At 40.3% G+C, this 17,037-nt stretch overlaps 2 protein-coding genes across 2 annotated transcripts; both read right to left on the bottom strand.

Moving 5' to 3' along the window:
* Positions 1-1,129: 1,129 nt before the first annotated feature.
* Positions 1,130-7,664, bottom strand: LOC139224132 (perforin-1-like). The gene is made up of 10 exons (XM_070855976.1): positions 7,538-7,664; positions 6,062-6,350; positions 5,886-5,965; positions 5,698-5,743; positions 5,312-5,454; positions 5,092-5,230; positions 4,529-4,609; positions 3,425-3,921; positions 3,237-3,330; positions 1,130-1,425 (listed from the first exon to the last, which is right to left on the bottom strand). Exons 2-10 carry the CDS (start codon positions 6,329-6,331, stop codon positions 1,213-1,215), a joined length of 1,563 nt encoding a protein of 520 aa, XP_070712077.1. The 5' UTR covers positions 6,332-6,350; positions 7,538-7,664; the 3' UTR covers positions 1,130-1,212.
* Positions 7,665-9,529: 1,865 nt separating this feature from the next.
* On the bottom strand, positions 9,530-16,539 carry LOC139224164 (perforin-1-like). Its single transcript, XM_070855979.1, has 9 exons — positions 16,254-16,539; positions 16,078-16,157; positions 15,889-15,934; positions 14,853-14,995; positions 14,621-14,759; positions 11,954-12,034; positions 10,868-11,346; positions 10,680-10,773; positions 9,530-9,895 (listed from the first exon to the last, which is right to left on the bottom strand). Exons 1-9 carry the CDS (start codon positions 16,521-16,523, stop codon positions 9,683-9,685), a joined length of 1,545 nt encoding a protein of 514 aa, XP_070712080.1. The 5' UTR covers positions 16,524-16,539; the 3' UTR covers positions 9,530-9,682.
* Positions 16,540-17,037: the final 498 nt, after the last annotated feature.

Genomic DNA, 17,037 nt, shown 5'->3' with positions numbered 1-17,037 from the left:
GATGCCATATAATTTAATGTGCCCTCAATAATTGCTAATAATTTTGACTGTTTAATCCGTCGAAAACCAAAGTGTAGAATAAACAAATGAATAAGTAAATCGCCATTTTATTGGGGGACTATTTATCGACTGGGAGCAGTTACTTCCTGGAGTCTCGGCTAGTTGTCTGGCAACTATTCCCAGTTAAAACATGCAGTAGCTGTAACTGTGAGTTAAGAATAATCATTTGATGATCCATTAAGCCTTAACGACGAAACACATGTTTTTTCAGTCTTTGGCCTGAGACAGACATAAAAGAGTATTTTCAATCATATTCAAGAACATGAACTCCACAGCTTCTTCATATGACAAAGGCATAATTTGTGATCCCACCACCAAAATTAAACAGGATTAAACAGGACTGCTATCTCTCCCAAACCACTTTGTAGCCTTTGAAGCCACTTTGTAGGCCCTGATGGATTACCACTAAACTACAAATGAATCTATGTTGAGAAACTCATACTCAGAGCTTCTCTTGGGATTTTGAGATACCTCATTAATTCAGAAAAAGAAATAATCTCTTGATTCAGAAAAACAGGGCAAATATTGTTTTACACGAGTGTACGTCACATGTAACTAGCTTCAGAAAAACATCAGCTCTAAATCATGTTTCCCTTCATTTTAAGAACATGACGCATGTGTTTTGACAATCTTTATTTGCTGAGAAGTTCGCATAAAAATTGACAGAACAAGTATTTGATAGTTTTGACACAAGTGAAAGTTGAAAATCACCAGCTACAACTGCAGACCAAATATGAACCACCACCAAATTAATTATCAGTATCTATATACATAGACAAAGGCCTTACTTTGATATAGCTAATCAAATCTTAAACACTAACGTCAGCGTTTTATCGCGTAATCACACTGAGTCAGACAGCGCTACATAACAAGATGCACTCTGAAGAAGAAGCCGCAGACTCTGAACAACGCCTCACATTAGCTTTCCTGATAAAGTGCCCCTCTTATCTAACTCATAAACATTAACACATGTCTTGACCTGACATTAGCTGGTTGTTCAAGTGACCAAAGAAACATTTGCAGGGGGAAGGTGCACTGCTAAAGATAAACTAATTAACAATAAATTTTAAAAGACAGTATCTTAAACTACAAAGAGAAACTGAATGTGATTTCGGTTGGAAAAGCAGGCAGTATTTGCGGTAAATGCATTTCTCACTTTGGAGATGGATTGTAACGGTTACATTGGTCTCCAATCAGATATGAATCGCAGGTCAGAGTATACTGGACCTCAAAGCCGCCTCTACCAGCTGGACAGTTGAGTCTGTGTGTCCCCTGTCTCAGATGCCAAGTACATTTTCCCAGTTCGTCATCATAGTTCAAGTCTCTGTCCCAGACCTCCACAATCAAACCGTTGTGTGTGTCCACCTTCATTTAAAATAACAAAAAAAACAAAAATATATGTAAATTTACCATGTAAATGTTGAATTGAGGTCTGTGGACCATCATAAATGAACAAAAGAGAAGAAATTAATGAAATGTTAATACACATAGATATGATCTTGTACTTTTGTCACAGCCATTAATATATCCTTATTCAAAATGCCCAAAGGTAAGAAAAATATGTTTAGGACCACTCAGGGCAGAGTTATATTAAATTGGATGGTTCAACATTATGATATCTTCATCCATTTTGGAGTGTTTGGTTCTCTCCCTTCCCTCAACAGTGTGTGGATGTATGAAGGTGAACTGGATGCTGGAAGTGGAGCTCCTAGTGTTCATTCTGCTGTCTGCTCTGTTGTGTCCGGCCACATACTGACTCTCCTGTCGTATCAGATTGAGCTGCCCTCTCCTGCAGTAAACCTTTTCGAATCATTCCACTCACCTGACCTTCCCTGCCCACCTGTCTACCTCTCATCAGCACTGCAGTATAGAGTATCAACTGGCCCATTTCCACTCATTCTCTGCCTGGTTGTCTAGCTAGTTTTCTCCATAGCTTTCCAGCCTTTGTTCTTCCAGCCTGACTTCACCAACAACTTTGGAGCAGGTGATGGTGGTTGGATGGGTCTAACATAGTTTAACCCAGAAGACTCCTGTTTGTGAGAAACTAAAAGTACACAGTCTACATGGAAGTGACATTAGACATAAGTAGCACATGACGTCACTGCGTCTTCAGTCACTCCATCACTTCCATATGTTCCATATCTAAAGTACTTTTCTTAACCCAAATCATGCTCTTTTCATTAACCTAACCAAGATTTTTTTTGGTTTTGATGTCAAAAACTAACAGCATTCAATTATGTGCATTATATAACTTAATGCATTTTTTAATGTCTTTTCAACATGATTATGTGTCTCTGGTGTGCCTACAGACCATCAAACTATGAGGAAAAACTGTCCTGTCCCGCTCCATCTTTCGGTAAATGTGTGTGAAAACACACCATTTGGATTTGGCTCCCCTTATGATGTCATAAGGGGATCTGTTGATCATGTGACCTCCTCCAGCCCCTCAGCAGGCCGACTGTCTCTGTCCACTGAAAACCTCCTGAATCCACCTTGTTTTTTCCTCGCCAACACCAGCACCCAGTAACACAAAGATGTCTAAATGACAGCGAAGCAGCAGATTGTTTCTGTTTCTCTAAAACGGAGCATTCAGACAGAGGCTGAAAACAGCTCCAGCAGCCACATCTGCTAACAGAAAAATAATGTGTTTTTTGAGCATTAGACCATGTAAACCTGTTCTGGTAGCAGAACCAAATACAAATATGAACTTTAAAATGAGCAGAATATGGGACCTTTAAGTTACTGTCTTGCTCCTAGCATTATTCATTATTCGTCCTATAGAAGGCGCTGAATTCATTTCCTTCGGGATGAATAAAGTTGATCTTATCTTATCTTATAAATTGACGATAATTTGTTTAACAGTATGTGGACGTGCTGTAACTTTTATCTTAACCTGCCAGTCTTTGAGTCTTGCTTCTGTATTCTGGTTTGTCCATTTTTGAGCCATTACATTATTATGGGTGCTGCTTTTAAAGATTCTTGGCTTTCACAAAAAATTTGTTTGCACATCGCAGCGAGCATTGTCGCCATTTGTATATTTTTACTTTTCAACATACACATTAGACAAAGTAACTATAATCTACAACATAAATAGTATATAAGACATTTCTTTTAGGCCAAATAATGGGATTATGTATATTCTTTTGAGCTGATCTGTGATGAGAAAATGTACTCACCTTCCCCAAATTATACTGAGCATTCCACCAGGGGTCGTTTGACTGGACCATATGAGTTGTATGATAGCTGGAACCGTACCACATCTTAGCATAGCTGTGAATAGGAACGAGGAAAAGCAACAGGTGAATTCATTTTGTTGTTTGATGTCCCACCTTCAGATCTAAATCCTTGGCTTCACTCTACTCACCTCTCAGTCTTGCCAGTTACATCTCCTTTTAGGCCCCAGGCTCGGACAATGGTCACCACCAGCGTTCCCCTACTGGTTTCTTGTGGACAGCAGTTAGAGGCCAGGTTGGGAGTGGACAACCCACAATCTGGTTCTCTGGGTGAGTTCTTCACAGCATTGTCCTCTAAGTACTGCTCTATGGCAGCCTTAATCTCTACCTTCTGCATTTTATTTGGCACCAAATCATACATTGGCCTCAGAGAGTATGAAATAATATCAGGGCGGTCCTTAAGGGTGCTCAGCCAATTGCTGTAGCCCAGGGAGTCATTATGAGTGAGTGAAAACTCCCCCAACCAACCAGTGCCTCCTGTCACCTCTGTATAGTGTTGGTGGAAACCAGAGCTGAACGAGGTGGAGACGTCCTGGTTCTGTAGGACTTTGGAGCAAGACTGTTGACTGCTAGATAATTTCACTTTCCCCAGGCCTACAGAGATACCCAGTGACAAGCAGGAATGGACCTATAGGACAGGAGGAGAAATAATTACATTTATTATCAACTGATAGTCAAGCCTTTATGGTGGGAGCAGTGAACATGTGCATTACAATGCTTCACACACACAGTCACACTCAAATGGTGGCAAAGAGGTGAACATCAAGAAAGGTGCAGGCTCAGTGTCTTGCTCAAGGACACTTAAAGAGCTGTTAAAAGGAGCGAGGAATGAAACCAACAGTTGAGGAGGATCAGATGATCTATAACAAAATGCCCCCTGGGCAAAAATTACCTATGGAGGATTAATTAAAAATCAATTTTTAAAAATCTGCTCAAGGTAAGTCACATTTACTTTAAGACTAAATCTAAATATGAAACTTTAGCATTCAGAAGTTTTGAGTGGTGCTGCACACCCACTTCATCGGATACATTACTAAATACAGGAACATTGGGATTTGAAGATAGAATGGACACATAAAGCAGTAGTAGATCATGAGGTTTGTAAAATAACATTACAGTTTGTTCATTTGTGCTCATTAAAAAGTTCTTCTGACTTTCATGGTGGGTAACAGTGTGTGTCCAAATATACATTTTGGTCACTGAGTACATTGTACAGGCACGTATGCTACATGTACCTCACTTGAGGAGAGCCCATTCAGTGTGGACAAACAGGTACGTGCAGCTGTGACCCGCCTGAATCGCCCCCCAAGGTGAACCTGAAATCAAGAACAATATTGTTGAGAGAAAAAAAAATACATACATACATACATACATACATACATACACACACGCACACACACATACATACATAGCCTCCTTTCCAGCAAACTGAATTAGACTTTCCTGGACAGTGTGATACCCTGATAATTTGAGCACACCCTGCAGTCCTGCTATTTGCATAGCAAGCAACATTATATTACTAGCTTTGTTTAGTTCACTAATAGGTCATGGCTCATACTCCTAGGTTAATGGTGAATGCAATGGGTCAAGCTGTCAGTGAAGTTCCAGAGTGCCCTCTGCTGGATTGCATAGAAACTAGTTCAGATGGTATGTTGAGGTTATAGATTGAACATTTTGAATTTGATCATGTTATGACGATGAAAATGAGCTTTTTCTGCTACATTCGAATGTCCCACTAAAAAGTGACTGCTGTAGTGTGTGTGTGTGTGTGTGTGTGTGTGTGTGTATGTGTTTTAACCTGGCGAATGTAGTGTGTGCCATAGGTACGTATGAGCTCACTGTACTGAGCCCTGGTGGAGGAGTTGTAGAGTCTTGGCAGTCTGGCCAAATCCTTTCTGAAGTGAAAGCTGATGGGTGGGTTGCTTACTGCACGGAAACTAGTCAAAGGAGACAGAAGAGAACTTATCTTATAATTTTGACTGAAAAATCCTAAGTGGTGTTGCAGGGATCCACACTACCTATAATGGCTGCAGGTGACCCTGTGAGTGCTGAAAAAGTAGCGGTCCTCGCTGGTCCTTTCTGTAGCAAACTTATACGCAGTGGAGCGTGTTCCTCCCACCTCCAGGTTGGCAGACACAAATTTATCCAAATCTAGGCCAACCTGTTAAAATAAGAAAAGATAAAAGCTCATGAGCTGCTTGATGTTCATTCAAAATTACCATGATATGCTGTATAAAATACTGATATATACTCATAAAACCATCAGTTCAAAAATACTTACTATCATAAACCATTTAATTCTAAATAGATACTAATTAATATACTTGTAGCCTATTTATTCTGTGAACTTTAAAAATTAATTTTAATTTTAATTTTCACTCCAGGCTGGAGAGAAGTTTCCTACCTTCCAGTCGTTGCTGTCCTGGGAGGTGTAGGTGCTAATCAGTGAGCTGTGGACACAATTTACAGTAAATCACCATTAGAGCTGTTTCATTTCAAAGGTGAACTCGTGCTGTACTTCCAAATTGGAACGACATATAGTTAAAGTATGAAAACACCCAATCAGTGGTACAATAATGTATAATACAACACCTGGTGGAGGTGTGCGCAGTGCTGTGGAGGTCAGCACTGCATCCGCTTATAGCACGCCAATCCACTGCAGAGACAGGCAGCTGAGAATGAAGGTGAGAACACAATGGTTAACATGCACACAAAGTGTGGGCAGCTGTTAAAGTTGCTGCTGAATTATTGTTTATTTTTTGGATTACTTTCTGCAGCGTGTTGCCTTGGAAAGGGTTAGGGCAGAGAGTACAGGTGTCGCCTGGGGTGAGGTAAGTCTCCACATCGATCATGTAGGCTCCTTTTCTCTTCAGGGTGACCACATCAAAGCCCTCCCCCAGCAGGTTGTGGCCTGGCACATAGGGAGCAGGCACACACTGGGTGTAGAGCCCAGTCACACAGGAGAGAGCAGGGGAGTGGTACGACAGAAAGAGCAGGAGACTCAGGTAGAGACCGGGTGGGGTTGAAAAGGAGAGCATGGCTGGAGTCGCTGAGACACTGAAATGTTTTGTTGAAAAAAAGAGAGAAGAGAAGGAAATCAGCGGACATCATTTCAGCTGCATACGGTCATTAGTGAAGGCGACAAGAAATAGGAATGTTTCCAAACTGGCTTCATTTTTAGTGGCAAACAGCAGCTCTAGAAGCTACAGTATTTGTTATGCACTCACAGCTAATTATGAGTTGTGTGTCTATCATCGTCTTTTCGTAGGTGATGGCTCACTTTACCTCTGCTTGTTAATGTTCGATACAGTTTTATGAGAACTGTCCCTCAGACACTATAAATATCGCTGAGATAAAGACTTTGATTTGTGTGCAAGCAATAAAGATTTATTAGCCGCCCAGCTTTCCTTTGTTGTGTCACAGTTTTATTGCTATTCCTGTACATTATGATATGCCTGTTCCTGGTATTGAAACAACTTATCAAGCATACTAAGTATATTGTTGTTGTTTTCTCATGTTAGGAGTTTGAATTGTCACTGAAGGAGTTACATAGCATCCTTTGCTTTAAAATTACCACTATAGTGGAGATAACTGTAGCAACTTTATAATACATTCTAACCAGGTTGTGACTGAATTAAAATCACTTGAATGTTATTGAGCATACTGTATATAACAAAGACATTTTAATTCTCATGTCTAATTCTCAAGATTAGTTGTAGATTGATGTAATTCTGTTTATATGATGAACCACTACTGTACTTCACTGACATCTCGTCCCTGACCAGATGCATTTGATTCTAACCAAACAGCCTCAGAGTAAGTAAGTAAGGTCAGTAAACCAAACTGTACTGTACAAAATCAAATTATCTGCATGATCCTGCCTTAAGGTAACTTAAGGATGACTTAAGGATGAAATTATTTTATATTTAAAATAATTTGTCATATTTGCTGAAACTGTCACTATATCCTAACAGTAGTGCATGACATTTATACAAATATATGTACAGCCACTAGCATGGCTGTAGACTCTTAAATGAAAAGTCAGAAAAAATAAAACATGAAAAACATTATTTTGTGTAAGAGAATGTCTATGAGAGTTGTTTTCGTCCTTTCTCATTGATAATGTTGCTAACATCAGTGGCAGATCATGCTCTGTACCATGAAGAGGTGAGTCTTAGGTTGACATAATAAAAACAATAATAATAATAATATCTGCATGTAACATTTTAAGAAGAGTTTTTTACCTGTTCCAATCCTCCAAAAGTTGGTGTGCTTCCTCTTCCAGTCAAGAGCCTTTGTTCTTTGATCAGAAGTGAGCAGAGGATGGAACTTATTACATGTGTAGAGCTTCAGAGGACAAAAAGCAAATCAGAGGAGATAAGGTAATAAGATAAGATCAGATAGTAGGTCAGATTTGAGGACTCGACCTTTGGTAAATTATATAAATCTGAAAATAACACAGAAAATAAATTTGATTGGAGGAATGAGTAACAAGAAAATGCAAACAACAGAAATCATTGGTTTTGAAAATGAATAATTGAGTTTGGAAATAATGAGCATATTATTTTTATGGGGGGAATTGTCAATGTATTTAAAATATAATTGTTGCAGGGAAAAAGGAGCAGGCCTGAAAAAGCTTTAAGAAAGACTTTAACATCACTGGTGAGGAGGAATAAAATGATTCTCACAGCTCAGTCCAGACTCCCCACTATTTTAACCACAGCCTTACCAATGATTGTACACGTTAAAGAGGTGAGCTGTTGCAACCACAATTATACACTTTAGTCTATCATATCAGGAAGAGTTGATGCTGCTATAAACTGCTTTTATTTTTTATAGGTTTCTACCTTTTCATTGTCCAATATTTCATGTTTTCCTCAGGGTTGTTGTTTGTATTTGTTTGTTGTTTGTCTGCCAACTCTGGAGCATTGATAAGTTCAGAGAGCGTGTGCATTTTATACATATGAATATCAATTAAAAGTGTAAAACATTTATTATGATTATAATCTTAATTATAATTGGAAAATAGTTTGTCAAGTTGACACTGAGGGTTAGCAGGTAATTCTTGTGAGTGGTTTACAATGCATGCTTGGATATTTCTGCATTTAACAGTAATTCAAGTTGTGTGTGACTTTTATCAGCACTGAAATGGTATAATGGATCTGATGAATGACACTGCTGCAAAGTCACACCTTCCCAAAAAACCTGTGTATTTGTACTGACAAGCTTGATTGGCAACTCATTTCATAATTACAGGACAGAAAATAGTTGAAACCATCACAGAAATTATCTAAAAGCATGCAGTGTATAGGCAACTGACTTACAGACATCTGATTTTAATTCCTTGACCTGAAACAGGTTGTATCTGTTTGATAGCATCTTACATTGAGGATTATGAAACATGCTCCTCTACTTTTATGTTCAGCTAAAGTCCAAAGGATGTTATTATGCTCTGATCATTTTGTCTCATGATACAAGGATAAGATACAAGGATAGATAATATTGTATTAGTCATTTTCAGTTTGTTGCCTCTGTGTATTCCACACAAAACATGCAAAACAACAAACTGCAAACATAATTAGCATCTTTATTGTTTTATTCTGGTCTAAATAAATACTCCCACACAGGTCTGTGGTATTGTTCAATGTGTCCAGAAAAAGCAGTAACTTCATCAAAAGAGGAACTAACCAAAATAAGAGACTTACAAAAAAAGAGATTATTTTATTGATGAAAGAAAAACTCCTATGACACAACAGCGCAACTGTTCATCTGAGCTTGCTTTTAAAAGCTGCGGAGCTGATTGTTAAAACCTGGAAGTTTTCAACTGTGCCGTCTTTGCATATCCTGATGATGCACATGTTTTGACAATCTTTATTTGCTGAGAAGCTCGCATTAAAATTGACTGAACAAATATGTGATAGTTTTGACACAAGCGAAAGTTGAAAATCACCAGCTACAACTGCAGACCAAATATGAACCACACTACCACCAAATTTCCTCACTTACAAATTGAGTACACAGCAATAATCAATACAAGTTAAGATTAGATTTTTTCTCTGTATTTTATGTGTTCAAAAACAATTGACAAATATAAAAGGAAAAAATTATTATTGTCATGTCTGAATGGCAGAAAAATAACTCTTCAGCCAGTGTGACTAGTTCATTACACTTTAGGCAAGTAGTCAACAATTCTGATCACATTCAAGCCCAGACTGAAATTAAATTTCCTTTTTTTGTATTTTTGCATACACATCTGATCTGCTTTTGGTTTCTTTCCATTCATTGACAGAATACCATTTCAGTATCTATATACATAGACAAAGGCCTTATTTTGATCTGAATTTGATTTCAGTTGGAAAAGCAGGCAGTATTTGCGGTAAATGCATTTCTCACTTTGAACATGGATTGTAACGGTTACACTTGTCTCCAGTCAGATATGAATCGCAGGTCAGAGTATACTGGACCTGAAAGCCGCCTCCACTGGCTGGACAGTTGAGTCTGTGTGTCCCCGCTCTCAGGTACCAAGTACATTCTCCCAGAAGGTCATCAAAGTTCAAGTCTTTGTCCCAGGCCTCGACTGTCAAACCCTTGTATGTGTCCACCTTCATTAAAAAAACAAAAGAAACAAACATATATGTGCATTTACCATGTAAATGTCAAATTGAGGTCCCTGCCCACCTGTCTACTATTTGCCTCATCAGCATTGCAGTATGCAGTATCAGCTGGCCCATTTCCACTCACTTTCTGCTTGGTTGTCTTGCTAGTTTTCTCCATAGCTTTCCAGCCTTTGTTCTTCCAGCCTGACTTCACCTGCCTGGTGGATTCATGATTCTCTGCTTACCCCCTTTCTGCATAAATTGCCTGGTTTTGACCTTTGTTTGTTACTTGACTTCAGAAAATTTCTTTCAGCCTCATGCCAAAAGGGTTAAAAAGGCCAGTGTTACATTATGTGACCTTTAGTCATTAGAGGCCCAACCATAACCCTTATGATGGGAGGAAAGGAAGTCAACTGACTGACAAAGTCCAAATTTGGAGCAGGTGATGGTGGCTGGCTGGGTCATAACATACTTTTACCCAGGAGACCCCTGTTTATGTCAGTTATGAAACAAAAAGTACGTCACTTGCGTCTTCCATCACTCTATCACTTAAAAAGTACTCTAAAGTACTTTTCTTAACCCAAATCATACTCTTCTCATTAACCTAACCAAGATTTGTTTGTTTTTGATGTCTAAAACTAACCATTTCACAGCATTAAATTATGTGCGTTTCCGAACTAACATAAAGTATTACATAGTATAGTATATAAGACATTAGTTTTCTTTTAGGCCAAATAATGGGATTATGTATATTCTTTTGAGCTGATCTGTAACGAGAAAATGTACTGACCTTCCCCAAATTATACTGAGCATTCCACCAGGGGTCGTTTGAATGGACCATATGAGTTGTATGATAGCTGGAACCGTACCGCATTTTAGCATAGCTGTGAATAGGAACAAGGAAAAGCAACAGGTGAATTCATTTTGTTGTTTGATGTCCCACCTTCAGATCTAAATCCTTGGCTTCACTCTACTCACCTCTCAGTCTTGCCAGTTAAATCTCCTTTTAGGCCCCAGGCTCGGACAATGGTCACCACCAGCGTTCCCCTCCAGGTTTCTTGTGGACAGCGGAGAGTGGACGACCCACAATCTGGTCTACTGGGTGAGTTCTTCACAGCATTGTCCTCTAAGTACTGCTCTATGGCAGCCTTCATCTCTACCTTCTGCATATTATTTGGCACCAAATCATACATTGGCCTCAGAGAGTATGAAACAATATCCGGGCGGTCTTTAAGGGTGCTCAGCCAATTCCTGTAGCCCAGGGAGTCATCATGAGTGAGTGAAAACTCCCCCAACCAACCAGTGCCTCCTGTCACCTCTGTGTAGTGTTGGTGGAGACCAGAGCCGAACCAGGTGGAGAAGCCCTGGTTTCGTAGGACTTTGGAGCAAGCTTGATAGCTAGATAATTTCACTTTCCCCAGGCCTACAGAGATACCCAGTGACAAGCAGGAATGGACCTATAGGACAGGAGGAGAAATAATTACATTTATTATCAACTGATAGTCAAGCCTTTATGGTGGGAGCAGTGAACAGGTGCATTACAATGCTTCACACACACAGTCACACTCAAATGGTGGCAAAGAGGTGAACATCAAGAAAGGTGCAGGCTCAGTGTCTTGCTCAAGGACACTTAAAGAGCTGTTAAAAGGAGCGAGGAATGAAACCAACAGTTGAGGAGGATCAGATGATCTATAACAAAATGCCCCCTGGGCAAAAATTACCTATGGAGGATTAATTAAAAATCAATTTTTAAAAATCTGCTCAAGGTAAGTCACATTTACTTTAAGACTAAATCTAAATATGAAACTTTAGCATTCAGAAGTTTTGAGTGGTGCTGCACACCCACTTCATCGGATACATTACTAAATACAGGAACATTGGGATTTGAAGATAGAATGGACACATAAAGCAGTAGTAGATCATGAGGTTTGGAAAATAACATTACAGTTTGTTCATTTGTGCTCATTAAAAAGTTCTTCTGACTTTCATGGTGGGTAACAGTGTGTGTCCAAATATACATTTTGGTCACTGAGTACATTGTACAGGCACGTATGCTACATGTACCTCACTTGAGGAGAGCCCATTCAGTCTGGACAAACAGGTACGTGCAGCTGTGACCCGCCTGAATCGCCCCCCAAGGGAAACCTGAAATCAAGAACAATATTGTTGAGAGAAAAAAAGAAAATTCTATACATACAGTACAGGCCAAAAGTTTGGACACACCTTCTCATTCAATGCGTTTTCTTTATTTTCATGACTATTTACATTGTAGATTCTCACTGAAGGCATCAAAACTATGGATGAACACATGTGGAATTATGTACTTAACAAAAAAGTGTGAAATAACTGAAAGCATGTTTTATATTCTAGTTTCTTCAAAGTAGCCACCCTTTGCTCTGATTACTGCTTTGCACACTCTTGGCATTCTCTTGATGAGCTTCAAGAGGTAGTCACCTGAAATGGTTTTCAACAGTCTTGAAGGAGTTCCCAGAGATGCTTAGCACTTGTTGGCCCTTTTGCCTTCACTCTGCGGTCCAGCTCACCCCAAACCATCTTGATTGGGTTCAGGTCCGGTGACTGTGGAGGCCAGGTCATCTGGCGCAGCACTCCATCACTCTCCTACTTGGTCAAATAGCCCTTACACAGCCTGGAGGTGTGTTTGGGGTCATTGTCCTGTTGAAAAATAAATGATGGTCCAACTAAACGCAAACCGGATGGGATGGCATGTCGCTGCAGGATGCTGTGGTAGCCATGCTGGTTCAGTATGCCTTCAATTTTGAATAAATCCCCAACAGTGTCACCAGCAAAGCACCCCCACACCATCACACCTCCTCCTCCGTGCTTCACGGTGGGAACCAGGCATGTAGAATCCATCCGTTCACCTTTTCTGCGTCGCACAAAGACACGGCGGTTGGAACCAAAGATCTCAAATTTGGACTCATCAGACCAAAGCACAGATTTCCACTGGTCTAATGTCCATTCCTTGTGTTTCTTGGCCCAAACAAATCTCTTCTGCTTGTTGCCTCTCCTTAGCAGTGGTTTCCTAGCAGCTATTTGACCATGAAGGCCTGATTCGCGCAGTCTCCTCTTAACAGTTGTTCTAGAGATGTGTCTGCTGCTAGAGGTCTGTGTGGCATTCATCTGGTCTCTAATCTGAGCCGCTGTTAACTTGCGATTTCTGAGGTTGGTGACTCGGATGAACTTATCCTCAGCAGCAGAGGTGACTCTTGGTCTTCCTTTCCTGGGGCGGTCCTCGTGTGAGCCAGTTTCGTTGTAGCGCTTGATGGTTTTTGCGACTGCACTTGGGGACACATTCAAAGTTTTTGCAATTTTCCAGACTGACTGACCTTCATTTCTTAAAGTAATGATGGCCACTCGTTTCTCTTTACTTAGCTGATTGGTTCTTGCCATAATATGAATTCTAACAGTTGTCCAATAGGGCTGTCGGCTGTGTATCAACCTGACTTCTGCACAACACAACTGATGGTCCCAACTCCATTAATAAGGCAAGAAATTCCACTAAGTAACCCTGACAAGGCACACCTGTGAAGTGAAAACCATTTCAGGTGACTACCTCTTGAAGCTCATCAAGAGAATGCCAAGAGTGTGCCAATCAGTAATCAGAGCAAAGGGTGGCTACTTTGAAGAAACTAGAATATAAAACATGTTTTCAGTTATTTCACACTTTTTTGTTAAGTACATAATTCCACATGTGTTCATTCATAGTTTTGATGCCTTCAGTGAGAATCTACAATGTAAATAGTCATGAAAATAAAGAAAACGCATTGAATGAGAAGGTGTGTCCAAACTTTTGGCCTGTACTGTATGTATATATATATACATACATATACACACACACACACACACACACACACACACACACACACACACACACACACACACACACATACATATACATATACATATATATATAGTGGAATATATATGGAAATTAAAAGCGTCTATATGTTTGTGTGCCATATATAAGTCATGTTGTGGGGACATGTCTTCCTCTTGAGGACAAAATGCAAAACCCACGAGGTAAATCAGTTTTGGGTGAAGACTTTAATCTAACCATAACCTAAAGGTTTACACGTAGATTGGATGGCTAAACCTCTATGACCCCTTCAACAATGCTGCAAGGGTAAAGAGCTTGTTCCACTACCCGCATGTAATCTGCATTGTTCCTCCTGGATCTGAGGTTCCACAATCGGTCAGAGGCTCCTTTCCAGCACCCTGAATTAGACTTTCCTGGGGATGCTGGACAGTGTGATACCCTGATAATTGGAGCACACCCTGCAGTCCCCCTCTTTGAATGGGGACCACCACCCCTATCTGCCAGTCCACTGGTGCTGTCCCCAACCTCCATGTCACACTGAAAAGACATGTCAACAAGAACAGCCCAACAATGTCCAGAATATCATCTGGTGGTGGAAAGAACATATTCCCAGTTCACCCTCACTACACGTTTAGGTTTGTCTGGTCTGTCTGGCAGACCCCCCTGCTATTTTCATTGCAAGCAACATAATATTACTAGCTTTGTTTAGTTCACTAATAGGTCATAGCTCATACTCCTAGGCCAATGGAGAATGCAATGGGTCAAGCTGCCAGTGCCCACTGCTGGATTGCATGGAAAGTTTTTTTTTAAATGAACTGTTTCTGCTACATTTGAACATTCCACTAAAAAGTGACTGCTGTAGTGTGTTTGTGTGTGTGTGTGTGTGTTTTAACCTGGCGAATGTAGTGTGTGCCATAGGTACGTATGAGCTCACTGTACTGAGCCTTGGTGAAGGAGTTGTAGAGACTTGGCAGTCTGGCCAAATCCTTACTGAACTCAGAGCTGAGAGGTGGGTTGCTTGCTGCACGGTAACTAGTCACAGCGAGACAGAAGAGATCATTAACTGAACTTATCTTATAATTTTGACTGAAAAATCCTAAGCGGTGTTGCAGGGATCCACACTACCTATAATGGCTGCAGGTGATCCTGTGAGTGCTGAAAAAGTAGCGGTCCTCACTGGTCCTTTCTGTAGCAAACTTATACGCAGCGGAGCGTGTTCCTCCCACCTCCACGTTGGCAGACACAAATTTATCCAAATCTAGGCCAAACTGTTAAAATAAGAAAAGATAAAAGCTCATTAACTGCTTGATATTCATTAAAAATTACCATGATATGTATTATCTAGTATTAATATATACTCATAAAACCATCACTACAAAAATACTTACAATTATAAACCAACTTATACTAAATAGATACTAATTAATATACTTGTAGCCTATTTGTTCTGTGACCATTAAAGACATATGTTAAGATCAATAAAAATAATATCAATGAGTCATAAAACATCCTCCACCCTGCATACATACACAGACACAGACAGACAGACAGACAGACAGACACACACACACACACACACACACACACACACACACACATAAACATAGCACAAAAAGTAAGGAAATTTGTGTTTGGTAGATTTTTTCTTTGTTGTAACAATGCTTCTTGGCAATAAATCGTATACCGTTGAGCCTAAAAAAAGCCTGTTTTATTTCCCGTTTAAATGGTGCCACATTTGTAAGGAACATGCAGTTGGGGGATGGGCAGCATGTGGGTTGTGCCCATGAAAAATTTGCCAAATCTTCTCTGCCAGTGGCAAACAGCGTATTCTGTTATTGACTCTTTTTTGGTGGATTGGATGACATTGACATGATATTGACAATTTATTGACCCAGCTCTGTGGGGGCGAGCATTGTCATCTTGGAGGATAGAGTTTGGTCCCAGACTGTGGAGATATGGGATTGCCACTGATTGCAGAATCTCATCTCAATATATCTCTGCATTGAGATTGCCTCCAATGATGACAAGCCTCATTTTTATATATATATATATATATATATATATATATGTATATAAAGGGTAGGTTGCTCTCACTGTGTTCCAAAATCTAATCATATCATTAATTTTAATTTTCACTCCAGGCTGGAGAGAAGTTTCCTACCTTCCAGTCGTTGCTGTCCTGGGAGGTGTAGGTGCTAATCAGTGAGCTGTGGACACAATTTACAGTAAATCACCATTAGAGCTGTTTCATTTCAAAGGTGAACTCGTGCTGTACTTCCAAATTAGAACAACATATAAGTTAAAGTATGAAAACACCCAATCAGTGGTACAATAATGTATAATACAACACCTGGTGGAGGTGTGTGCACTGCTGTAGAGCTCAGCATTGCATCCGCTTATAGCACGCCAATCCACTGCAGAGACAGGCAGCTGAGAATGAAGGTGAGAACACAATGGTTAACATGCACACAAAGTGTGAGCAGCTGTTAAAGTTGCTGCTGAATTATTGTTTATTTTTTGGATTACTTTCTGCAGCGTGTTGCCTTGGAAAGGGTTGTGGCAGAGAGTACAGTTGTTGCCTGGAGTGAGGTAAGTCTTCACGTCGATCATGTAGGCTCCTTTTCTCTTCAGGGTGACCACATCAAAGCCCTCCCCCAACAGGTTGTGGCCTGGCACAAAGGGAGCGGACACACACTGGGTGTAGGGCCCAGTCACACAGGAGAGAGCAGGGGAGTGGTACGACAGAAAGAGCAGGAGACTCAGGTAGAGACCGGGTGGGGTTGAAAAGGAGAGCATGGCTGGAGTCGCTGAGACACTGAAATGTTTTGTTGAAAAAAAGAGAGAAGAGAAGGAAATCAGCGGACATCATTTCAGCTGTATACGGTCATTAGAGAAGGCGACAAGAAGTAGGAATGTTTCCAAACTGGCGTTATTTGTAGTTGCAACCAGCAGCTCTATAGCTTGCTCTGGCATTAGGTTGGTTGGTGTCAAGCTTTGGAGGTAGTGCTGATAGATTTAACACCGTATGACAAAAGTTTTGGCCCCAGTGTTCACCCCAGGAGGTTCAAATTTGCCTCGGAGGTGAAAGTGTGTGTGTGAAGGTGTGTTTGTGGTCATGCCAATTGGGTAAAAGGGGGTGTGACAGTGGTAGTGGGCTATGACAAGAAAGCACATAATGTTAAGATGGCTAAACCTGCCACACAGCCTTTCGTAAGTCATGAACCTTTTATCGTGGGATGCTGTATCTCACCATACTGAAGGATAGTCAGAAGTCTTGTGAAATCTATGAGATTTGTTTTCGTCCTTTCTC

The sequence above is a fragment of the Pempheris klunzingeri genome, chromosome 3 (assembly GCF_042242105.1).
Source record: "Pempheris klunzingeri isolate RE-2024b chromosome 3, fPemKlu1.hap1, whole genome shotgun sequence".
NCBI classification, from domain to species: Eukaryota; Metazoa; Chordata; class Actinopteri; order Acropomatiformes; family Pempheridae; genus Pempheris; species Pempheris klunzingeri.
This window is presented reverse-complemented; position numbering and strand designations above follow the sequence as displayed.